The following is a 25,863-nucleotide window of genomic DNA, read 5'->3' as shown; positions in this document are numbered from 1 at the left end:
CACCATGGTGCGCCTAGCACACACATGGTGCGCCTGGGCTTGGGATGAGCTAGCCTAGCCTAGCGACGGCTTTGCTCGTACTTGTCGCTTGCGATTTTACGACGCTCAGTCTTGACTCCCTAAGCTCGATATCCGACGTTTGTATACGTAAAACTCTGTCGAATCATTAAATCCTTCGGATTAATTTGTCGTCTCGGATCGGTTGTTCGATTGGGTTCGACCCGAAGGGTTCAGTTAAGATTAATATGTAATATTAATTGTACCGTAATATTACTGATCGGAAGCAGCCTCCACCTAGGCATTCCAATCACTTGACCTTACTGAAGAATTAGTTCTGTAATAATTCCGAACCCTCTATCAGAGTAATACACTTGTTGGGAGGACGCCATTCCTTTCAGCAGAAGCTCAAAAGAGTTGCCGCCTGAAGAGAGGATCCTGGATGAGATAACAAGGGATCTCCTAGAGGCACTCCAAGTCCCCTAGCGATGGAATTCTAGGGTCTTATAACGGAGGTGGTGAGGAAGCCGCCTCAGCTTCTAGAGCTGAGGACCTAGAAACCTCAGGAAGAAATGAGAACCTCGCTTCCAGTTCAGGCTCTGAGTCCAGCTCTGATGGAGGCTAAAGTAGCAGCTGCAGCAGCTATCTCACAACGTCTGTGGATAGCGAGGAGGAGGAGAGACCTTCATGGAACACCAAAGGCAACCCTCTCATGATCTCCGTCTTTGCAAAAGATAGGGCTAGTATGCAGAGAAACTTAGCCGATTTCATACTCAAGCGGCATTTAGGAGAAGGGTATAAATTAATCGTCCCGCCTGAGATGGGGACCATTGCCTGGGAAGACGACCAGCGCAATGTAGACGGCTTCTTTGGCTGTTACGAGGCGGCTTTTTTAGCGGGGCTCCGCTTCCCCCTTCATAACACCATAAAGGCCATACTTAGGGGTTATGGCCTAGGCGTCTGGCAACTTACACCCAATTCTTGGGTAAACATTTTGGGGTATATTGCTGCCTGCGAAATGCAGAACCTGAACCCCGGCTGGGAGGCTTTCGCTCTCATGCACTATCTGAGTCGAAGTCTAGGCGGTTGGAGGGCCTGGTACACATTAACAACATATCCCAAGTACCAAATGACGCTTGACAAGCTGTCAAAGTGGTCTGATTAAAAAAACCGCTTCTACTTGGTCAAATCCCCGACCAATGAAGAGAATCAAGAGCTCCGGAGATACAACCGGAAGCCCGAGCTGCTTAGGCAAAAATGTAAAATGCCCACGATACCGGATGGGGACACAATACGCCCGGGCCATGCTGAAAGCCGTCCCTAGGGACGAGAAGGAAGCGATCCCTAGGATCAACGCCTTCAATGTTGACCGTGTGATGGTCAATCTGGCTGAGGTATTCTTCTACATCCGCCTCCCTCTTTTTTTTAACACTAGTCTCATACTCATCCGGGATTTTCTAACATCGGCTGTGTCTTCGCAGTTGTTGTTGCGTGTTGAGGGGCTGAAGAAGGCCTATGCACACAAGCAAGAGGAGGTAAGAAGAGCCAAACGGGACGCCAATGACGCCCATAATGTAGCTTAGTATTCAATGATTCTGCATGACTTAGATACTAAATCTATAATTATGCAACAGGCGGACCAGGTTAAGTTCCTTCAAAAGGCCCTCAATGAGTCCAAGGTTAAGATGGACAATCTTCAGGCGTCGCTGGATAATGCCGAGAAGGAGGTGCATGAGAACAAGGAAGCCCTCAAGCGCCTGGATAAGGCGGAAAAAGATAGCGAACGCCTGAAGAAGGAGAATGACCGTCTGAAGAAGGAGACTGCCAATTCTCAGAAAAACTTCGAGACAACCCTTTAGGCGAAATAGAGTCGGCTCATTGAGGAGAATGAGCAAGACAGTGAGAACCGCATGAGGAAGGCGTTCTACCTTATTCATCCAGATGCGGACTATACTACGTGGGAGCTCGCCTATCGATACGCAAATCTTGCCATTATTGCGCAAGAGCAGGGTCAGCTGGGACCTGAGCCCTATGAGGACTGGGCAAGGAAGGAGATAGAGAGAATGCAGGCTGAGGCGGCTGAAGAGGAGGAGGAGACCGAGGAAAATGCTGAAGTTCCCGTCTCCGTGGCCGCTGCCACTCAGACCCAGCTGGAGCAGACTCAAACGCCTGTTACCTAGAATCCGGCTGAACGCGTCACAGTTCAGATAGAGTAGCAATTACCTCCCGGCCTGCATGCCGCGTATTTCTTTGTATTTTCACCGAATGGGGATCCGGTTAACAGTATAACGATTTTAATTTTTGAGTATTAGTTGAATTATATTTTGCCGACTGTGTCGGCTTTGCAAGTTTTTCTATTTTTTCGAAAAAAATTTCAAGTATAATGACGCCTGACTTCCCATATATACCGGGTGGGGTTACTGAGTTTGCCCCTAGATGGCTGGCTGTTATCTTCAAAAGGTTAACAGGCAGGCGTACATACACGCACCCAGTTAGGTCGAAAAGCGGAGCTAAATTGCTTGAAGCGAACTGATCGTATTACTAACCGGCCGGGGTGTGCTCGTAAAGCACCCCGTTTTTCCATGCTTGTATGCAGCCGGTTATTTGGCCGGCTGTATGTCAGTCATCTGCTGAACACCAAGGTTTGGACCTTGCTAGGTTCAGTGGCATAACCGTTTGAGGTGCCTTTGTATAAAAGATGGTTATGGCATGACCAAGATTTCGCATGCCGTCTGTACTGTTTGGTAGTATATGCGGCTGTATTTTCCTACTGGGGTACCTGCTGAATTTCTTTGAAATAAAGCCTGGGGGTACCGCTTTGCGGAAATGACCGGTTGTACTGTTTGCAGTGGAGACCGGTCGTATCTTGGTTACAAAGGATCATTGAAACAGCCATTTAGAGTCGTTTGGTTTATGATCACTAGAACAATGTACCACCCGGAAGAGAAATGTTCTCTTCGACGGATTCACCTTAAACGGGCATCGCCGGGTGTCTGCTCTTTTGGAACAGACGGTTTTTAATTTTTAGCTGGCCAGTTGACCTTTTATTTTATTGCTGCCTCCTGCGTATTGAACAAGACATGGCGAATGTATGCAGAAAAGGAAAATTTGGAAATAAAGCATTCTCATTAATACACTCTATTTACAAAAGTTTTAAATTTTCAGAAGTAGCACTTTTTCAAGTTGTCTACCTTCCAAGTTCTGGCTAGCTTCCTACCGTCTGGGGTCTCCAGGCGGTAGGTGCCGCTTCTAACTTCTTTAAAAATCTGGTAGGGGCCTTCCCAATTAGGAATTAGCTTCCCTTGCTCATTCGCCCTACCAGTTGCCTCCATTTTTCGTAGCACAAAGTCCCCCACTTTGAGGGGCCGTTTGTGTACTCTTTTGTTGTAAGCCCTCGTCATTCTCAGACGGTAGATCTCATGACGCAAGGCGGCGTTGCCCTTGCGTTCAGGGAGCGAATCCATTGCTAGACGCATGGCCTCCCAATTAGCCTCCTCATCATAGAGCATGACTCAGAGTGTTTGCTCTTAAAGTTCAATGGGTAGGACGACTTCGGTGCCGTATGTCATGAGAAACAGGATTTCACCGGTTGCCCCCTTTTCAATTGTTCTGATGGCCCAAAGGACATGAGGTAACTCATCCGCCCTAAGACCGCCAGCTCTCTCAACTTTCTTTTTTATGCCGTTTGAGATGAGTTTGTTGAAGGCTTCAACTTGACTGTTTGCCTGAGGCCGACCAACAGATGCAAAATGATGTGAGATCCCTTGATCTCCCAACTAGCTCTTGAGGACAGGCGTTTCGAACTAGGGGCCATTATCAAAGACCATGGACATGGGAACCCCAAACCGGGCGACTATATTTCCCCAATTGAAGAAAATCACATCCTTAGTCTTTATGCCTTTGACCGCCTCTTCTTCAACCCATTTGGTGAAGTAATCCACAGCAACCAAGATGTAGCGACGACTGCCTGAAGCAGGCTTGTATGGTCCCAGAATGATCATGCCCCATTTTGCAAAGGGAACAAGACTGTGAATGGCTGTTAAGTCCGTGGCTAACGATCAATTGAGAATCAGAGCAGACATCAACTTTTCTGGCCCCTGCCGCCTTGCACATGCGTATACCAGCCAGCAGGGCCTCATACTCCGCCTCATTGTTTGAGGCTTGATACTTAAACCGTAGTGCATATTCATATTTATCCCCTTCCAGAGAATGACAGATTACGCTTGCACCACAGCCGATCATAGTGGAGCTTCCGTCTATAAATAACTTCCAAACCTGATCCAGATTTGTCGGCTGCACCGGTCTTGTCATTTCGACAATGAAGTCGCCAAACGCCTGACCTTTCACCGCTCGCCTGGGTTCGAAAGTTATTTCCAGGCTCTGTATTTCAACAGCCCATTTGATCATTCTACCGGATGACTCTATTGTAGTCATTGGCCGTTGAGTGGCTGATTAGTATACATAATCACCGGATGTGCCAAAAAGTAGGGCTTTGACTTCTTTGTAAAGAGCCAGCTCAAATTTTTCAATCATTGGGTATCGGAGTTAAACGTTTCTGAGAACATGGCTGATGAAATACACCGGGAGCTGATTGCCGTCTCTCTCAGTGAGAAGAACAACACTAAGGGAGTGATCTGAGACGGCTAAGTACATGTAGAGAACCTCCTGGGGCAAAGAGTGCAGATGTTGCTTTAGCCTCTGAAATGCCGCCTCAGCCTCTTCACCCCACTCGAATCTTGACCTCTTCCTGATTGCTTGGAAGAAGTAGAGGCATTTGTCGCCTGACCGGCTGAGGAACCTCCCCAATGCCGCCAGGCAACCAGTAAGTTTCTGGACTTCCTTTATAGTGCGGGGTGACTGCATGTCAATAACCGCCTGTACTTTTTCCAGATTAGCCTGTATGCCTCTTTGATTAATTAGAAATCCGAGAAACTTCCCAGACTCAACACCGTAGACACACTTCTTGGGGTTAAGCATGACCTTTTGCCGCTTGAGGGTGGTGAAGGTTTCTCGGAGGTCAGCCAGGTAATTCGTTTGTAGCTTGGATTTGACTATCATGTCATCAATATATGCCTCTACCTTCCTTCCGATTTGATTGATGAAAACTATGTTAATCATTCGTTGGAAAGTTGCAGGCGCATTTTTCAACCCAAACGGCATCACCGTGTAACAATATAACCCCTGATCAGTGACGAAAGCCGTCTTCTCCTGATCCTTCTTCCATAGGGGAATCTGATGGAAGCCTGAGTAGGCGTCCCTGAAGCTCATCAGAGCATGACCGGCTGTAGAGTCGACTAAGTTGTCGATCTTTGGAAGCGGATAACTATCCTTCGGACATGCCCTGTTAAGATCTGTGTAGTCTACACACATCCGCCAGGTGCCATTCAACTTTTTCATAAGGACAACTTTTGCTACCCAATCCGGGTAGCCGCATTGCCGAGCAGCTTTTTGACCTCAGCGGCTGCCGCCTGAGATCTTTCCACTTCGTGATTCCTCTTCTTTTGCCTAACCGGCTTCTTTTTTGGATCAACGACGAGTTTGTGGACAGCAAGATCTGGGCTGACGCCTGGCATCTCTTCCACTTCAAAGGCAAAGATGTCTTTGAACTCTCTAAGCAATTAGAGCAAGTCTGCCCCTAATTTCTCAAAAGCAACCGTCCTAACCTTAACGGTTCTGTCGGGCCGGCTGTCGTCTAGGATGACATCAATGCTCTCACCAGCCGGCTGGGGTCAAAGATCATCTGACCGTTCGCCGGTCAGTAATTGCTATTCTTTTTCTTTTTTGACAGGTGCCAATTGGTCCGCCTTTCTTTTTTACCGGCTACCCTTAGAGCTGACATTGCATGCTCATAGTTATCCAATTCTATGGGCTCTTCGCCATGACCGGCTGAAGCCATAGTTGGTTTGACGTCTGAGAGATAACACTCTCTAGCCGTCTTTTGGTCCCCATTTAGGGCACCGACTATCCTATCATCCTTCTGAAATTTGATCAGCATGAGAGACGTGATGATGACAGCCTTTGACTCGTTGAGGGTGGGGCGACCAGAAATCATATTATAGGCGGTCAGCTCCTCAACAACAAGGAACTTGACGACCATGTGTCGCCCTTGCCCCTTCTCACCCAGCCGGATGGGTAGGTCAATCCTTTCCACCGGATGCACTACTCCTCCCCCAAAACCGACTAAGGGGTGAGAAGCCTCTTGCATGTTGCTTGGCTTGTACTTGAGCTTTTTCAAGCACTGGTAGCTTATCAGGTCAGACGAACTCGTTGGTTGGCAACCTTGCATTCGATGACGATGGGGTCATCGTGAGGTCGTCTGACCTGGCCTCGGTTCTTTTTAGAAATAAGGACCTCAGGAAAGGTATCTTTCGACGTCTGGCCCTCATCTACTGAATTGACCAGTTTCCTGATATTGTCCTTGGCACCCCGAATGGTAGGACCCCCACCAGCAAAACCGCTTGCTATAGTAAAGACTGTTTCCTCGTCTGTTTCAGAGTTAGCAGCAATTGATTTGGATGGGTGTCCCTTGTTTGTCTTGGGGGCACCCTTAGACTTAGGAAAGTAGGACTTCAGAGCCCCCTCCTCAGCTAGACGGTCCAACAGCCGCCTGAGGCTACAACAACCATTGGTGTCATGGCCAACATCTTCATGGAATTGGCAATATTTGCTCTTGTCTCGGCTGCTGACAGGGCTTTTCATTGCTGCCGATTTTTCAATAGACAACCGGTCTTTGATCTCCATGAAGATGGAGGAGCAGTCCTTGGTGAACTCGTACTTTGGAACGTACGGTTCTGATTTTCGTCTGCTTTTCTAGGCCGGCAGACCAGATCGATCTGCCGCCCAGACTTCTTTTATTTTCTTTTCTTCTTTATTTGCCGGCTGGGATGGCCGGCTCTTTCTCCGTTCGAACTTTTTGGGGTCAAACGAGTGCCTCACAGCACAAAGATTTGTCGCCTGTATATAGGCTTCAGCTTCCATTAGTGCCTCTTGAAGGGTGGCAACCCTTTTTCTTACCAGGTCGAACTTGAAGGTTGACCCGTCTTTCAGACCCTTAAAGAAGTCTATGTAGGCAACATCGTCAGACAACCCTTGTATCTGAATTCTCATCGGATTGAACCGCCTGACGTAGGACCTAAGTCCTTCCTTCTCTCCCTACTGTATGTCTCCAAAATCGAGGCTTGTTTTCTTGGCAGGGATGTTCATTGAGAAGTTTGACGTAAACAGGTACGCCAAAGTTCTGAAGTTGTTGATGCATTTGGCTGGCAGGTTGCCAAACCATCGTCGGGCAATGCCCTTCAATGTAGCCGGGAAACAGGGGCACCAGGCGGCATCATCCAACCCCTGTAAGTACATGATGTTGGTGTACGCCATTAGGTGATCCTCTGGGTTAGCGGTACCGTCATAGGCCCCGACCAACACGTTTTTCACCTTGGCCGGCTGTGCCGCCTCGGTGATTTTCCTAGAGAATATCGTTGGCTGTCCCCCAAGGTTAAGCAGTCGGAGCTGCCAGTCCATAGGCTGGACCGGTTGTGCCGCCTGACCCCCAAAGAGGGCCGGCTGCATGTATGGAGATCCATACGGCATGTACGGTCCCATACTGTATCGGCTGGATAATTTTGGGACCAGAGCGTGTGGACGGACCGCACGACTGAGTTCCTTCGCTTGATTCCGAATGCTTTATGGAAGCATTTCGGAAGCTGTCTGGGTAGGTCGACGTTGAGCCGACGTGGACAGCTGCAGACTTCTCTTACCCTGGATAAGTAACCGGGCATCAGAGTAAGTCTTCTTGGATCCATCCGGCTGTACTTGTCGGATGGGCTTCCGTTGCCCTGTCTTAGGGAAACGCAGCTTTGAGACGTCAATCGTGGACCCATCCGCCACCTTTGGTTTCGGGTGAGGGGTAGGCACACAGTCCTTGAGTTGCTTCTTCCTAGAGGAAGGTTTCTTTGCCTTCTGATCATTGTGAGGGCCATTGGACTTGTTTAGAAGGGTCTTGATCTCGCCCTTGAACCTTGTCATGAATTTCATGAGTTGTCTCTCGTGACGGGAGCGGTACCTTCTGCCGCTTGGGTTGTCCTAGTCGGTCTGCCGTTTGGGCTGCCTGGAGGAGCCTAACTTTTACCCTGCTCCTTTATTTCTTTGGAGCGGACGTGTTTTGTTCTGAAGGACCCATTTGGGGCCACATAGGTGTCGATTTCGTAATCGTCACAGCTTTCTTAGTCCGTATGGACCTCAAGCTCGACCGTAGGCCGTTTTCCTTCATTCGTTGGTATAGTTTCAGAAGCCATCTAGAAAATACTCTCCCCACAGACGGCGCCAAATGTTTCGTGGTTTTTTGAAGTGTCCTGCGGGAGAGTTATAATTCCTAGTATGTGCCACCGACGCCTGTACCTTCAAAACCACGAAGACTCCTGTTGATGGGAGCTCCGCTTCCGACGATCAAGTCAGTAACGTATAAGAGGTAAGTGTACGGAAATAGTAATTACTCCTCGCTAATACAGGAGGATTCTGCAATTTATATTGCTCGGGATTGGTGTTTGTATTTATGGCTATTTCTGAATCATTTATGAATGCCCATAAATGAGGTCTGACCCACTATTTATAGTGGGGAGACCAGTACCCCATCTAGGGTTCAAAGGACACGTGTCAACAGGGGATTGGCGCCCTGTTGACCTATGGTTGGCTGCCACGTGTCGCAAGGCAATTGGGCCACATGTCTAGGGTAATTTTTACCCTAAACACCATACAATCAAAGACTCTTATCCACCCTAATTCCTTTTCTTTTCATGTATTCATACTTCTTATTCTCACTTTCCATGTGCTCTAAGTTTATTCATCATCTTTTTATGGTGCGATGAAACGTGAAGAATGGTGATTACATGTTGAAGGGGAAGTTAAAGAAAAAGTAAGAAGTAAGCATTCTCAAAATGTTTAAGACAGGAAAGGAACTCAGGGGGAATAAGGTAGGAACTAAGAAATTAAGATGGTTCAATTCATATCTAGTTGTGGAACTCAAGTGTATGGTAAGTATTATCTTCATTGATTACAAATGTCTTATTCTAGGAATGCATAATCTGTGTAATGACACCCTTTGAAGAAGAAGAAAAAAATAAATAAAAAAATGAAAAAAAGAAAAAAAATTTAAAAAAAAAAGAAAAAAAAGAAAAAAGGGTGATCAAATATTTAATTTCCTAAATATTATATATGAAGAATATTTCCTGTTTTGATGTCGTGTACTCGTACACCTGGTAAGCTTGTGAAAGAACAACAATAAACGTTGAAGGAACTTGACTATGATGCTAAAATCTATTTAAGTTCTAGTGAGCAAAATGTTCCTCAAAGAAATTGGTGGTTGTAGTAAGGGAACTTGGTAAGCAATTAGCAAGATGAAAATGTGTTGTGTTTAGCAGGAGGTCCAAGAGTATGAAATGAAGAACAAATGTAGTGAACCTCATCTTAAAAGGTCTAGATGAAGAGCACAATTTCTACTTCATGTTCCCTCTACTCATTTTTTTCCATATGCTTCGTTATATATCCTTTGAGCTTGCGCTTTCATTTGCCTATTCATGCAATCCATTTCTAACTTGTAGCTCTGATCTTTATTTGATTTTTAACTTCTTATTTGTCTAGTTCAATTAAGGGTTTTGAAGTTGGGCCTTTAGATTGTGAGTTGGAAATTAGAGTGGAAATGGTATCCATGTTTGAAAAGTGAGTACGTTGAGGCTTGTAGGAACAACAAGTGTTTCAGACTACTTATTATATGGTGGTAGGTGTGATATATAACTTTATGTGTGTGTATTTTACAGAAAACAAACGTGTGAAACAATACCCTTTTTGATAATGACAAAAGGGGGAAGAATATGTATGATGCTTATGGTATGCAGTAGGTAAGTCTAAAGTTCTTTTACATCATGATCTTTGATAGTATATATATTGATTATGATGTGTATTGCTAGTTCCTGACTAAGTGAAGTTCCTTTGTATGTTCCTACCTTGTCCTAATGTTATTTCCGTGAAAAACTAAGGGGGAATAAATGTGCAACGATTTGTCCTTTAATGTGTGATAAGCATCATTATTTTGTCATCATCAAAAAGTGGGAAATTGTTGAGTAATTAGGATTTGATGATTGTAAACTAATGATGATTATCTATCTAACGTGTTTGTTAAGTTGTGCATAGAAAGAACAAGTTATGCTTGGAACAAGATATAAGGAACCCGAGCACTGACAAGTATATATATATAAGGAACTTGAGCAATATATAATAAGAAATAGAAGGAACAAGAACAATGATGAGTTATGGTTGATAAGCATGATGATGGCGAAGGAACCATGAAGGTAACTATGTAAATAGGTGTTTGCATATGTTAGCTTCATGAGGTAAGTATCCTATGCATACATGAGTCGTATATGTGTAGGAGTATTTACATAGGCTTTAAGTTTAATTAGTTCTCTCACTTGAAGTTTGTTTATGACAAACAAACTTCAATCTAATGTTCTCTTAAGTGTTTATGTGAAGACAAGAACTTACTTAGGTCAAGTCAATGGGTAGGAACATAGAAGACTTCAAGAGAAACAAGAGAGAATGAATGAACCTAAAGCGGGTTCTCTCACGAGAACCAAACAACGAAGGAACCTGAAGGTATTCTCCAACGAGATCTAGAAGGAACCTTCGACAGGCTTTCCCACGAGAGTCGGAGCATGTTCCCTAATAGGTACATGGGGTGTTTCCTAACAGTTACACACAAGGAGCTTCCTAACAAAAGCGTGATAGCAAGCTAAAGAGTGAAGCTTAGACGGCGAAGATGACAACAAGTTCTAGATGAACTTGTTCTGCGAGTTCTAGCAAGGAATGAAGAAGATTGACAGTAAGTTCTAGTTAGGAACTTGGCCTGCAGTTCCAAAGTGAAACGTTGCCCCAAGATTCAGAATACATCAAACTACAGATTCCAGAACAAGAGTTTCAGAGAAGCAACATGAAGACCAAGAAACAGAAGTATATCGCTCTAGGATTCATGAAAGTATGTTGGACATAAAAGTCAGTCTGGAACAAGTCTAAAGAACCAAGGTGAACTCCAGACAGTTAATGAAATTAGAGTTACTCACTTGTAAGGAACTCAGAGATTGTCAGAGTTCCCGAACCTAATAAGAACTTAAGTCTGCGCGTCTTTAAAAGTCGGTTTTAATGATATACATATTTACCTAATACATGCATATCTTTTGGGGATTTAGTCTTACTGAATAGAGATATTTATTTTCTAATAAATCCCTTTTGGAAAAAGATAAGTTTGTTTGGAAAGTATTTTAACTAAAAGATAAGTTTTAAATAAAATCTGATTTTATGGTAAGTATATTTTTTTATCATTAACAGAATGTATTCTTAACAAAAAGATATATATTGTGAAAACTTATTTTTAGAAATTAACTTTTAAACATATCTTTTGATAAAACTTATCTTTTACAAAAAGAATTATTTGGGTGTACTAAATACGCTCATATGTAATCATTCAAAGTTAAGGATGACAAAGTGCAGTGGTCGTGCTTAATGGTTTCATCCTTCACCACGAAGCTAAGTCAGAAGTCTTGGTCAACGTTCCGATCAGAGTTTGGTTTCAGTTCGTCCATTCAGTTCCAAATAGATCTTGAGCGTCCAGCATATTAGTTTTATCTCTTAATTCATATATATGTGTATTTAGAGTTATTCTTTGAGATCGTGTAATAGAAAAATGATTTTGAGTGTTATGTGTATTGGGGTGTTAGAGTTCGTGAGGATTCTCGTTATCATAATTGTATGAGTGCAAAGTGTGAGCTTCTAGTGTGAAGTCGAGCGAGCTTCTGGTGAGAAGCCGAGTGAGTGGCACTCTGGGAGTGCAGTGTGGAATCTATGTCCGGGACTTAGGTTGGGTAGGGTAGGGTCCTATCGAGTAGCAAGTTCAGTCATAAACTTGTGAGAAAGGTCTGTTTGTAATAGGTTGTAACTAGGATTGTTTGGCCTATTATAGTGGATTGGTTTGGTTTTAAATCTCTTAGAGGGTTGAGGTTTTACTTCCAATTAGGCCCTGGATGGTTTCCTCGACAAATTCGCTTTTCATGTCTAAGTTCCTAACAGCAATCAGTTTTATATTCCTCAAAAATTAGGCACTAGGAACATACTACAATTCACCCCACTCTTGTAGTATATCATCCAAATAACAATTAGGGCAACAACTTCACCATGACTAAGTCGCCTCCCTCGAACTCCAACGGGTGTCTATGTTTGTCTGCCCACTTCTTCATCTTCTTGGTGGCTTTGTGTAAGTATGCCTTCGTGATGTCTAGTTACTCATGCCACCCCTTTGCAAGCTTGTCAAAGGCATACGTGTGCAACTTGAATAACTTTGAATAATAAGGTGAGGCCAAGACGGGCTCTTTAGTGACTACACGCTTCAAATCATCTAGTCCTCTTGCATTGACATTTGTCGCTTCAAGACACTACACCTTCTTCTAAATATTAGTTAATGGTGCGACCCTTGCTAAATAACTCTTACTGAACCTCCGATAATAGTTTGCGAGCCCAAGGAAAGAACGTAGCTCCAAGACATTCTTAGGCTCACCCCACTCTTTGATGGAACTCACCTTGTCATGTTCTTTCATGATTTTTTCGGCTTTGATTCGGTGCCCCAAGAAAGACACCTCCTCTTGTCTGAACAAGCATTCCTCCTTTTTCACATACAACTAGTTCTCCTTTAAATCCTAGAACACCTTTTTCAAATGTTTCACATGATCCTACAAGTTGTTTGTATACACTACGTGACGACGATATCGTTGAGATAGACGACTACAAAATCATCGAGAAAAGGGCTTGAAAATCTTGTTCATCGAAGTACAAAAGGTTGTCGGGGCATTGGTGAGGCCAAAAGGCATCTCTAAGAATTCATATGATGACGCATGTTGTCTTAGGCTCATCGCCCTTGGCAATGCGCACCTGCCAAAACCTCGAGCGAAGATCAAGTTTGGAGAAATACCTGACTTTTTCGAGTCGATCAAACAATGTGTAATCATGTTTCTTTGATTATATTAGTTAATTTATAGAAAAAATTAATTAGAAATCAATATTACCAACAAAAACGTACTACCATAGTGCTTAAAAGTGACCACTAAAAGGCTTGATTGGTGTTGATAGTGAACAAAAGTGGGTAAACTCGACTAGCCAGTATTACTAGTATACCTTGGGTAGTGATTTTTGAGGTCTCCCTCGCAAATGCATTATTTGCAGGTCCTTTCTTTCTTTCAGCTTTCTTTACTATTGTTAAGTATTTAATAAGAGCCATTAGTAATTAATAATCAACTTTCATACCTTAATTAGATTATTAATTGAATTATAATTACTAAGTTGTATGATATTATATTGTAGAGTTGTCAAAATAGTATGTCTTTCATATAAGTCTCGATAATCCTAAGCCTCTTTTCTATGGCATTGAATAATTAATATATAAGTCTAGATGTTTGTTTTCCATGTTTAAGTTTGTGATATAGGAATACCAACAATAGTCTAAACCAACGTTATCAGGATCGGGATTCTACTTTGGATCGAAAAGGCCTATCAGGATCGAATCATAGGATCGGATTGTGGGATCGTACGATCCTATCAATTTTCAATTTTAAGACATAGTACATGTATAAAATTGTTGTGGGATCATATTTTTTGTAAAAAAAAGACTAATAATGCAAATATTTGGTGATTTACTCATTAAAAAGGCGATACTTCATTAAAAAGCTAATTATAGCTAATATATCGACATTTTTCTCAATAAATTTATGCATAAGAATCTTGAGAACAAGGCAATAGTTATGACTTATGAGTTCAATGACAAAATAATGCACATAATGACATAAAATAGTTTTAATTACAAAACACTTAGATCTTAGTTTTAATTAAAATATATTCATCAATCACCATATCCAAAACTCAAATTGCCATAATCAACATCATCACTTCTAACATCAGTTCCTCCTGTACTAGCTGGCTCATTTTCAAAGTTGTTGACATCATCGAAATCATCATCATCATTAAAATCATTTGAGCCTATATAAGTTGCTGCAATCTCATGATTTTCATCATCATTGTCGCTCAAATTTGTTACTTCATCGATTTCATCTACACAATATGTGGCAAAAATAATTTAAAAGGTGAAAGAGGGGAAGATAAGATTTTATAAGTACTGAAAATTGAATGAAAAGGAAACTAAAAAGATTATGCTCAGTTGCTCACCATCATGGTCTTCATGAATTCCATCTCCATTTCTTGTAGCTTTTCTAGCAAATCTCCTAGCTGCTCTATCAAGATTAGTGAACAATGCAGCATTTGTTGGAAGAACAGGTTCTTCTACCTCTGCTATCCACTCATCATCAGACGGCAACTCTTCCAAAACTATTGGTTGTGTGATTGGCTTGCTTGCTCGTTTCTCATGCCTTCGCTTTAATTTCAAATTATACATCACAAAAACCAAATCGTTCATTTTTTGTTGATGCAATCGATTTCCTTTCTTTGTATGAACCTGTTTAAATTACATATAAATAAAAAATTTAGAAGACATCAAATTACCCAAAATTGTATGATATAAAGTACCAAAAAATTCAACAGTATTTTACCATTTCAAATGCACTCCAATTTCGTTCACAGCCCGAGGAACTACAAGTGAGGCTTAAAATTCTTATGGAAAAGTTTTTAAGCTCTGGACATTCATCCCCATATGAATCCCACCAGTCAGCTTCATGAATTAAGGCACATTCAGAAATCAGAATAGTATGTTAGGAATGTAATAAAAATAATATGTAATTTTATACCTAAAAATACAAACCTGGAGTTTTTTTTTGTTCTTCTCATCACAGCAGTAGGCAACCCAAAAAGCCCTCTGGCATTTTTAAAGGCATCCATTTGTAAATCAATCATCATTCTTTCGTCCGGATCAGAAACCATTCTTTGCAGACAATTATATAAGCCTATTTTAATGTCAGCATTGGCTTGAAAATCAGGCTTATATTGAAATTGTGGATTTAAAAAATAAGCTGCTGCATGGAGGGGCTTATGAAGTTGATTCTCCCAACGCTCATCAACAATATCTAAGATTGGTTTGTAGCTACATTATAAAAAAAAATAAAAAAATTATACGCAAGTATATATTTAAAATTAGTCACTAACAAAGTAACAAGTAACATGTAACAACATAAAACAAAATGAATTATAAGAAACTTAACAGCTTACTTTCTTTCAACATTGTTAAAATTTTCCTTGATTTGGTTTTTAGCTTGGGCCATCAATTCATAGATAAATCCCATAGCTGGGTTCTCATCGGAATCCACCATTCGTAGAAATTTTACAAGTGGCAATACAGCTTTCAAACACATTATAACACTCTGTCAAAATCCCCTGGTATCCAAGACAATTCTCTGAACTTTTTTCCCTTCAGCAGATTTAGAAAACTTACTTGATATCCATTTATTAGATGAAAGCAAAGCAAGTAATGATCCTTTATGCTCATTTAAGCACTTCAATGTCAGGTAAGATGTAGCAAATCGCGTGACATTATGGACCTTAAGCTCTCCATCTTTGGTAAACTCTTTCATCCAAGTGAGGAGTATGGTTCTAGAGTATATGTAAGTTGTTATCTTCCTATCCTTACCGATGGTAACACTATGGACCTTAATCTTCTTATCAAAATTCTCAAGCATTATATCATTACAGTTAGCAGCACATGGCGTCCAAAATAATTTAGTCCTTTTCTCCATCAATTTTTCTCCAGCAGCTTTGTAGTTTGCAGCATTATCTGTGACAACTTGCACAACATTCTCTTCACCAACCTTTTCTACAACCGCATCTAACATTTCAAGAACTTTGTCAGCTGTTTTAGAGATCTCAAATGTATCAATTGAAACTAAGAACACAGACCCCTTAGGGCTATTCACTGAGAAATTACAAATAGAGCGTCTTATTCTATCACTCCATCCATCTGACATAATGGTGCAACCTGTTTTTTTCCATTCTTCTTTGAACTCCTCAAGCATGGTCACTACATTTTTCACTTCTTTACTCAAAAATCTCACCCATATTTCATGATAGCTTGGTGGTTTAAGTCCAATCCCATACTTTGCAATTTTTTCAACCATGATAGGAAATTCAGGATTGTTAACGGCATTGAATGGAATTGCACTAGTGTAAAAAAAACGAGCTATTTATTGACAAACTTCTTCTCTTTCTTCCTTTTTATATTTCTGATTAAGTGTTGTTTGAACTCCAGGTTTTTTTCTACTCACAAAAGCATCCATTCCCCCCCTCTTGTTCAAATTAATACTTTGTTGATATTCATAAGTATCATCATCCTCACCTATATCATTAAATTTTTTCTTTTTTCTACTAGATTGTTCTGCATTAGCTTGTAACAGGTTTCTAAATTTATGTTTCACATCATCCGAAACTTGCAAACATCTCTCAACATTACAACCAGTCCCAACAAGGTGATGTTTAAGCCTATAAACACCACCAGCACGCACAACACCACAATATTTGCATCTTACTTTCTTACTTTCACTATCTACCTCAGTACCATGTTCCCAGCCTGGGTCAGTTCTATTACCAGGAGAATTTTTTCTTTTCTTTTTAATAGAGCTTGCAGTGGCTGACATAACTCGAAGGATCAATTAAACAGAGGCGCATAAATAATACCAACCTACAAAAATAAAGGGAAAATTCGATACAATAAAGAATTGAGTAGCAGTACGCAGTAGAAATTAAAAAACCCCAAAATTGGCTAAATTAAATAGCAGTAGAAACTAGAAAATCCCTAAATCAAATGGTAGTACAAAAAAGAATTCAATACAAAATCTAAAGTCTAAACAAAATATTGACATAGAATAGCAATAGAAAATCGAACAAATAACATGCAAATTTACCAAAAACAATCCCTAAATTACCAAGCAAAAAAAAGAAAAATTGAAAATTTCATAATTTAGGATATACTTTAGGAACATACGACATACCGATTTGCAGATAGTTATTTGCAAGCTTTTAGCAAAAAGATAAGTTTATGCTTGTGCTTAAATATGATAATGGTGAAATAGGAGATTTGGAGTAGGAGATGAATGTCGTGCAAAGTGAAAATAGCAAAAATGGTGAAAATGGGGTTGAATAATGTTAAATGTCGTGAAAGTGAGGTTGAAAGTGGATGGGAAAAGGTGGGTAGGAAAAGGGTTTTTAGTTTTTTACATTAATGGGCCAGCCCATAGTTTGTTTGGCTGACCAAACACACATTGTTAGGCTTTTGGGTAGGATCGTTGGAATCGACATAGAATCGCGATCCCACCGATCCTATACGATTCTAACGATCCTTAGTCGATTCTTTGAAAATCCAATCTTAAGCACGATCCAAGTCGTTGGATGATATAAGGATCTTTGGATCGTACGATCCGGATCGCGATTTTAACAACATTGGTCTAAACAAACCGTTAGATGATACATTTTCTTAAAAATGATTTAATCTTTTATAGACAAGTAATGGGGTAATGATTGGCGTGCATGCATAAGTTTAGTTGGAGAGACAACACATAAAAAATTATTAATATAATGTAAATTTAGGTTGAAATAATGATATAAATTGGGGTCAAACCAAAAAGAAAATGTTACCTAATTGGAAAAGCACGACTTATTGTCCAAAAAACGAAAAAGTCCTAGGAAGGATCTGAGAATTATCACACTAATAAATGGATTATGTAAAGTATGTTGGGTTTTGTAGTGTCCGACACTACGTGAAATGAAACCCTCCCAAAATCCACACACAAATTAAAGTACTAAACATGCATATTAATTAACAATCACATAATTAACAAAAAGAAATAAAGAACAAAAGACGATCATACCCTTGATGCGTGCTTCGCTTTTTCTTAGAGCTCATACTTGAAACTGTAGAACTTGCAAATGCACAAGCCTCCAACGGCTCTCACCCTCGAGACCCCACCCGAACGGCCCCTACCCTTAAGCGTAGTCGGGGCTAGACCAAAAGTTCTTAGAGTATTAGAACGAAAGTGTTCTCACTTGTGGAGATCCTTTCAAGTTCACAACTCAAGTGTCCTTTCCCAATGCCAAATGATTGGTATTTATAGGGAAACGAGCCCTTGAATTCCAATCTCCCATCAATGTGGGAGAGTTGGTAAAAAGGAATTTACTTCAATTTAATTTAATTCAAAAATCAAATTAAAATGTAAATGAATCAACAAACAACAAGTGTCAAGTGGAGAGCAAGGGGTTCGGTGAGGACCATAAGGGGGGACCATTCACCTCTTGCTCCCTAAGAAAGCTCTCAATAAACCAAGCCAATAACCATGTGCTAGCTGGCAGTTTGCCTTGGCGACCAAGGCAACCTTGCACGTGCCTAGCGCCATGGCTGGCCCTGCTAGCCAGCCCCCATACACGCACCCAATGCGGGTTGCTGCTGCAACTACTACTGCGTTGCTTGAGCTAGGCAGCGTTTAGATGTTGCGATGCTTGTGCTAGGCTACGCCCAGCTAGCTGCTGCTTGCTTGCGAGCTACCGTGTGCGAGGCATTAGCATGCTAGCACGCCAGCGATGCTTGCCATGCCGCACCAGCCAGCTATGTGTGGGCTGCTCTTGAGTTTTGGTGGGGACCGATGCTTGGTGGCCTTTCTTGGGAAGCAAGGGGATTTTTTGTCCCCCCTTTAGTGGTCCTCACCTACCCTTGCTCACTCTTTGCCACTTGGAGCTTGTTGATTACATTGCATTTTAATTGGTTTTTGATTAAAATAAATTGGTGGAAAAATGCAATTCTCCCACATTGAGGGGAGAAGCGAGATCAAGTCTCTTTTCCCTATAAATACCCTAGTTTTGGGTTTGGGAAAAACCACTTGAGTTGAACTCAATAAGGCATCTCCCTATAGGTGAGAAAACCTTTAAGTTCGTAATAATCTTGTCTTTTCTTGGTCTAGCCCCGACTAACGTTCGGGGTAGAGGCCGTTCGGGTCGGGTGTCGAGGGTGGACTCTGTCAGAGGCTCTCGTGCTTGCAAAGCTAAGGCTTTGAAGTCCAAGCTCTATAGGAGCAAAGCACGTGTTGAGGGTAAGAATGTCATTTCCCTTTCTCTTTCTTTTGTTGTTTAATTATGTGATTAAATGTTTAGTTACTTTAATTAGTGAGCGGGTCTTGGGTGGGTTTCTCTTCCGCGTAGCATTGGATGCTACGAAACCCAACATCGGTATCGGAGCCGCACTCATTTTAATTATTGTAACTAATAATTAATTGAGGTGATTTAAAATGGATTTAAATTCTGGTTTTGCTTTCTAATTAGATTAGAATCTCGTTTTAATTAGTTTTAATCTTGTATGTTACTAATTTTAGCAAACGAACCCAGATTTTGACTTAAAAATATTGATTTTTGGGTGGAATTGATGTTCTAAATCGTTTTTGATTCTCTTTGAGGGCTGTCCAGAAGCCAAAATCCACCCAGAAACATGTTTTTCGAGGGGCTTTTCGTTTTTGACGAAAAATTTTAAATCTTTAAACCTTGATTAATTATGGCATGTTAAAGATAGATTAAATGTATGGTTGCATCACTAATCTAATGTTATTATAAGCCTTATTAAGCATGTTTATGAAGTCATAATTGGTGCTTAATTTGGTGAGTTAATTTTTCATATAAACTTGAAATTTTCATATTTTTACAAATAAATTGCTTCAAGTGTGAATGTTTATGGTGAACTTGTAATTGTGAAGTCCCTAATATGTTAAAGATCCAATCTTTAATTGTTTAATTGGTTAAAACTTTGATTGCTTAAATTCCATGTTAAACTAATTTTTGGATTTAATCATTTTTTAGGTTAATTAAAATCCTAAAAGTTCAAAACTTGTGATTGAAATTTAATTAATCTTCATATTGGAAGATGTAATTTTTCAATTATACACAAGTTAGTGTTGGAAATTTTTCATTAGATGAATGGGTTTATTTTTTCAACCTCTTTAATTTTGTCAAATCTCATTATTAATTTATGTATGGTTAAATTAATTATGAGTATAGCCCTTCAATTTTGTAGCATCAAGATAGACCTAAATTGATATGGTTCTTGAATAATTTAGGCTTGTGCACTTTTGAAATTGAATTTAATTAAGTTGGACTTGTTTTATTTTCATTTTGCTCTAAATTGGTTCTAAAAGAAATTTAGAATTAATTTTTATCACACATAAATCAGGAATTAAAATCCCAAGGCAAGTGCACGCAAGTCGAGGCAAAATTGCCCAAGACACACCCTTAGGCTAGCCGGGCTGCTCAAGCAGTCCACATGTGTCTGCCAAGGTGCGTGATGGGCTACCTTGCCTCGTGGATGCGCTAGTGTGCGCAAGTGTAGTGCATGGCGCTACGATGTGTGTGTAACGCTACGTTTTGTGCTATGGGCTAAGCGAGGATATGATGCGTGTGCTGTGTGATGGTGGCCGCAAGTGCTGCTGGGCAGCAAGGCAGCGAGCCCCAGCAAGCCCAGCACACGCTGCCAGCACCAGCATGCACGCAAGCATGCGTAGCTTACTGCTATGCGTGTGGTGCCAGCAAGCGTGGCGTGCTCTGCTAAGCAGGCATGCCAGCACGCAGCGCCATAGCACCTAGAGGCAGCAAGGCAGCCATGGTGCGCAGCCCAGCACCCTAGGCTAGCAAGCCACGACCTTAGTGCCTAGCAAGCCTAGACCCGTGGCTTTGATGCTAGGCACTTGGGGCATGTTGAGGGCTATTGTTTTGCCTAATTGGGGTCGTTTTAATTACCTTATTTAATTATTTTAACGAGGCTAGGCCTCAAATCCTCTGGCTTTTGCAAAATAATTTGGCAAAATATGGGTTAACCGGCTTAATTAATTGGATTAATTAAGTTGGATGCGGAATTTAATGGGAGCTTCATTAATTGCTTGAGCTAAATTATTGCGTTTGATCACATAATGTTAAAAAACTTTGACTAGTTTTAATTAGGCGTGTTAATTGGATTAACCACCTAAGTTAGTTACTAATTTACGTGTGTTATGCATTGTTACTTGTTTTTCGTTGTAAAATGCATGGGCCATTCACATATAGTGAATGGATGAATGGAATGAATATTCTTTCACAGGTTTTGTGAAAATGGCAACTAATGGGGCCCGATTGGATAGTAAATACGGACTGCGATCCGTTATGTATTTTTTGTAAATCTAAATACGGTCTGCGTACCATTGCGTATTTTTGTACCTTAATATTTAGATTATTCCTAGTCGTAGTAGCTAGTAGTTGCATAGTTGGCGGAGATGTCTCGACGATGACGTTTCTAAGAAGACAAGCCAAGAAGTTGTCAAATACATCTCTTACTTATGTCTTTTATATAATTGCGTTTACATATGAATGAATGGTATGATAGATGCATGTTTAGGATTTCAAATGTTGTGATTATTAATTAAGTTCACTTAAATCAACCAACATAGAAACCCTAGGTCCCTATAATATTGAGCCAAATTTGTCATTCCAAGAACGACACTTACCGAACTAATGCGCGTGGTGATGGGCTACGCCAAAGCGAGGCATCACCGTTTACCTAGGATCGTAAGGTATACTAGGTATACAAGTCGTCTTCGTTAAGCTCAACGATATCAGTAAGGAGTCCTTAGATGTCGTGGAAATGGAGATAAAATGTCAAGGAAGCATTAGATGCGACGTTTTATCGATCCAAGAGTAGCTTGGAGCTATTAGCAATTGGATTTCTTACCCTAAAATATTAAGTGTTAAGACAAGCCAAAGCATGCTTAATCACTTTTTGATTTTTGGGATCTTGGAATCGTTTATTCTCGCCTAAGAGGGACAAATTTTAATGCGTGGATAAGACGCATAATAAGATTGAAAGTTTGCATGTATGCTTTGAATTTCAAACTTATTATGTTATGAACTTGATATATGGTTATACTTTGCACTTATATTTGTAGAATTCTAAATCAAATTATATTGTTTCCAATGATTTGTAAAGGAAATCTTTTGAGAATGGTTCTCAAAAAATGGAATGGCATTTCTAATATACAACCTCTCATAATTGACTTTAATGACTTAAGTCTGAAAGGACGGTTGGATATCAAGTATTTAAAATACTAGGTAGTTTTGATGAACATGAAATATTGATTTGAAAAACTCAAAATTGTCAATAGTTGACAACCAACATATCTTTTCGCTTCATACACTAATGAGTAGTACTCGTTGATGTAGTAATTCAAGTACGAATTGAAAGAAAAGATGAAACCTTGTTTCACGGCGCATTAAATGCTTAATTATGCCTAAAAAAGTGTAAAAGTCAAGGTACATAAAGAAATGGTTCTTAAAGTTATGAGATGGTGTATGATAAGAAATATAGGAAACAAGCAACAAAGGAAAGGAATAAGATTCCTTTTCTACCCGTGAGTTCATGTTATTATGGTCAACTTAGCAATTCGTTATCTTCATAAGTATTGGATACTGCTTGAGTGTTCCACTTTGAAAGTGACCTCAAACCATTGAAGACAAGCTAAGTTATTGGCCTGCAAGTTTATAAAGAAGCAAGTAGTGCTACATCAGTTGTAAGGTCATTTGTTTTGTTTAAAGCCCTTCTGAGCCATGGCTGGAACGAATAATTGTTATTGTGTTCCATAATCAGCAAACGATCCGTTTACACACGGAAAGGCTCACATTCAATTCAATAAAGGAGCAATAGTCGCGGGTTTATTTGAATGGCATGGTTGTCTAAGCCATGAGTCAAGAATGCTAGATTATAAACAAACATTTCCCTAACATGAAAACTCACAAGGTTCAAGTCATGGACATGATTTGTGTTCCAAACATCTTTAGCAATGTCACATCGACAAGAATATACTCAAGGCTCTATAAGATAGACTCTTGATAGTTGATCGATTCGGAATCGTTCTAAAACAAGCAAGTCTTACTTCTTGAAATCGACAAAGAAAGGAGCTATTGTGCTTAGGATAGACAATTGACTCCAAAAGCTAAGAGGATTCCATTACATCAACGTCTCACAAGAATTTGAAAGCATGTGGCTACATTCATCAAATGTGAACAAATTGGACCTTGAGTAGCTCAAATGTTCAGTGAAGTATGGAATCGACTTGGCAAGATATCAAAACGTCTAGATTAGATCAAGCAATGTTTGCTTGAGCCAAGAGTGATCATATCAAAGTTATGAAATTGAAATTTCATAATGAGCTCCACAAAGTATATAGTATGTCTTGACGGAGACCTTGATGTCATTTGGAAATGACTCGAAGGGTCACATCCCTTCCTATAAACTTCTTAAGGATTTGCACAAAATGACTAGTGTTACACTAAACAAAAAAATTGTCGAAGCTATGAAAGGACACCATATTCAGTTATGGATAGAAATAGTTTCTAGCGTCTTTTAAAGTATATGTCTAGGGCTCTTAGCTCAGTGGGAGTTCATTGGCTTAGTGGGAGTTCTTTGGCTCAGTGGGAGCTAAGTGGCTCAATAAGGGCTAAGGTAGCTCGAGAAGGATCTAATTATTTGTTTCACAACGAACTTTTACCCAAAGACAATATACATGTCTCTTTGTAAGTATTCAAGTGAGACTACGAGCATTACTTCCACAACCTAATTGAGAACAGAGTATTTGTTGCTCTAAGTGGTGTTTTTCTAGAAAGTAACTCATTTCCAAAACGACAAGTGGGAGGAAAATGAACTCGATGACCATTGAGATTAGCAACAAACTTAAACTGAGAATCTCCAAAGACTTTAGAAGGGCTTCATGAGAATGATCAAGAATACTCTAAGGACTTTACAAGTGCCTTAAATGAGAATTCAATACTCACAAAACTTTAGAAGTGGTGGAGTAAGATCAATATAATCAAAGGGCTTTAAAAGTACCTTGAAACTCAGTGTTTGATGTAATTACCCCGTATAGGTATAGAATTCACCAAAGGCTTGGATTGAATCCTATAAATTTCTATTAAGTTAGAAATAAACCTAAGACTTACAAGCATACTATTTACCATTGGATGGTAAGGGAATAGTGTCTTATAAATTAGCTGCGACAAATCCAAATTCCGAATAATTGTTAGAGGCCATAAAATCCAAAATAGACTCCTTGTTTGTAAATCATGTTTGGAACTTGATTCATTTGCATGAAGGGTGAAACACCCATCAATCGCAAATAAGTATTCAAGGAGAAAACTGACAAATGTGGAAATGCATAAGCATACATAGCTAGATTGGTTGAAAAGGATACAATTAATTCACGGCATTGATTTTAATAAAAACCTATTCACCAATCGGAACGCTTAAGTCTTTTCATGATTGTTCTAGCAAAATTGCATATGTGAATTATGGAAAAATAGATAATGAAACCGCCTTCCTAAAATTGGATTTTGGAAGAGACTATGGAAATAGTCTAAGGGTTTTGAGAATCTAAATAATGCTAGATTTGAAACCAAGCTCAAGAAATCCATTATGGGATTAAGTGAAGCATTGCATGTAGGAATTGGAACATGTATTCTCATAAAGTTAATAAAAGGTTTGGCTTATGGACAATCATAGAAATTCTTATGAAAAAGAAGTTAAGTGGGAGCAAGAGTTAATCTTGTATGGTCCAACAAGAAGCTTACGAACTCTATAGTGAAATGACTATCAAATGTTAAATGCTTAGATTTGAAAGGATTTTGACAATGGACATAAGTGGGAATTAAGATCTATTGGATAGACTTAATAAAATATTTAAACTAGTAGAGGAATTTACCGTGTTAAACATGAAGGACTTTGAAAGGCTTTTAATCAATATATATTAAACTAAGTAGATGTTTGAAAGAAGTATAAGCTAGGCTAATACTAAATCAAAAAAGAAAGACTCTAGGAGAGACTTTTAACCGTATCATATAGCAAACAATTTAGCAAGACTCGGTAAAACTAGATGAGCTAATAGGTCACATGAATGGAATAAATTGGGAATAATTCTTCAATTGAAACCATCATGTGTTCTATGATATGGAGTCGCCACTCAACTTACATGCTTAAAGCATGAGAAGTATCAGATTCCAATCAATTTAAATCTAAGTGATGAATTGTTAGATTATGATCAAGAAAAATCCAAATTACTTTGATAAGTAAAAGGGTATAAGTTCTTGACTCATGGAAACAAATGTAATTTGAGAATTGATGTTGCAAGAAAATCCTTAGCAAGGATTAGATCCTTAATAAGGAAGCCGTTTATAAGCACGAGCCGGAATGCGCCGTGGCTTGAGAATGGTAACATGGACGCGCATCCATGTAGAATGTGTGGAAATTTAAGGTAAATTTCCATAATCAGAAGTGCACTCCTAAATCATTGTGAGCCGTTTGGAATGAAATCCGAGCAAAGCACCATCAGAATGTCTACTGAAATATATGTTGAGAAAATTGTTGCTTGGAAGGCTATAATAAGAAAGTGTTCAATGGAAAGTTCGTTGTCGAACGTTGATGATTGTAGGTTGTCAAGTTGATGGATCTCAAATCACGAAAATGAGTGGGAGCCATCACTTGGACAATAAATCCTAAATCACATATGATCCATAACACTCTCAAAATTTTATCATCTTATTATGAAGTTGTTCCATAATGAAGATAGTGAGATTTGCAAAGTAGTAATAACTAAACCTATGCAATAAGTGAACGACAACATTCACCAGCATTGCATGAAAGAAATCAAGCATATTAAATATGGGTGTGATTTCTATAAATGTTTTGTGAAGAGTATTACTCCTAACGCATTTGGGGAAAACCATTTATCATAAGATGAAACGTGTTTCGGGGTTTTTTAATGTCTTTCGGGAGAGTTACAATTCCATGACTGA

General features: G+C 40.0%; 3 protein-coding genes across 3 annotated transcripts; all 3 read right to left on the bottom strand.

The window, feature by feature from the left end:
* Nucleotides 1-6,246: 6,246 nt before the first annotated feature.
* On the bottom strand, nucleotides 6,247-6,738 carry LOC110698394. The gene has a single exon (XM_021875814.1). The coding sequence runs from the start codon at nucleotides 6,736-6,738 to the stop codon at nucleotides 6,247-6,249; it is 492 nt and encodes a 163-aa protein (XP_021731506.1).
* A 7,186-nt stretch (nucleotides 6,739-13,924) lies between these two features.
* LOC110698393 lies at nucleotides 13,925-15,383 on the bottom strand. The gene is made up of 5 exons (XM_021875812.1): nucleotides 15,241-15,383; nucleotides 14,823-15,115; nucleotides 14,628-14,746; nucleotides 14,248-14,533; nucleotides 13,925-14,133 (listed from the first exon to the last, which is right to left on the bottom strand). Exons 1-5 carry the CDS (start codon nucleotides 15,381-15,383, stop codon nucleotides 13,925-13,927), a joined length of 1,050 nt encoding a protein of 349 aa, XP_021731504.1.
* A 12-nt stretch (nucleotides 15,384-15,395) lies between these two features.
* LOC110698392 lies at nucleotides 15,396-16,142 on the bottom strand. The gene has a single exon (XM_021875811.1). The coding sequence runs from the start codon at nucleotides 16,140-16,142 to the stop codon at nucleotides 15,396-15,398; it is 747 nt and encodes a 248-aa protein (XP_021731503.1).
* Between the last annotated feature and the right edge of the window lie 9,721 nt (nucleotides 16,143-25,863).

This window comes from Chenopodium quinoa, unplaced genomic scaffold, assembly GCF_001683475.1.
Source record: "Chenopodium quinoa cultivar QQ74 unplaced genomic scaffold, ASM168347v1, whole genome shotgun sequence".
NCBI classification, from domain to species: Eukaryota; Viridiplantae; Streptophyta; class Magnoliopsida; order Caryophyllales; family Amaranthaceae; genus Chenopodium; species Chenopodium quinoa.
The sequence above is the reverse complement of the archived record's forward strand: the minus strand, read 5'-3'. Positions and strand labels throughout refer to the sequence as shown.

What these genes read in the sequence shown, in the direction of transcription:
- LOC110698393 (XM_021875812.1), bottom strand. Translation starts at nt 15,383, where the DNA reads ATGTGTTTGAAAGCTGTATTGCCACTTGTAAAATTTCTACGAATGGTG. An exon ending in CTCCAGGTTTGTATTTTTAG is followed by an intron (nt 14,747 to 14,822) that starts GTATAAAATTAC and finishes TAATTCATGAAG; the next exon opens with CTGACTGGTGGGATTCATAT. An exon ending in AATTCATGAAGACCATGATG is followed by an intron (nt 14,134 to 14,247) that starts GTGAGCAACTGA and finishes CATATTGTGTAG; the next exon opens with ATGAAATCGATGAAGTAACA.
- LOC110698394 (XM_021875814.1), bottom strand. Translation starts at nt 6,738, where the DNA reads ATGGAGATCAAAGACCGGTTGTCTATTGAAAAATCGGCAGCAATGAAA.
- LOC110698392 (XM_021875811.1), bottom strand. Translation starts at nt 16,142, where the DNA reads ATGGTTGAAAAAATTGCAAAGTATGGGATTGGACTTAAACCACCAAGC.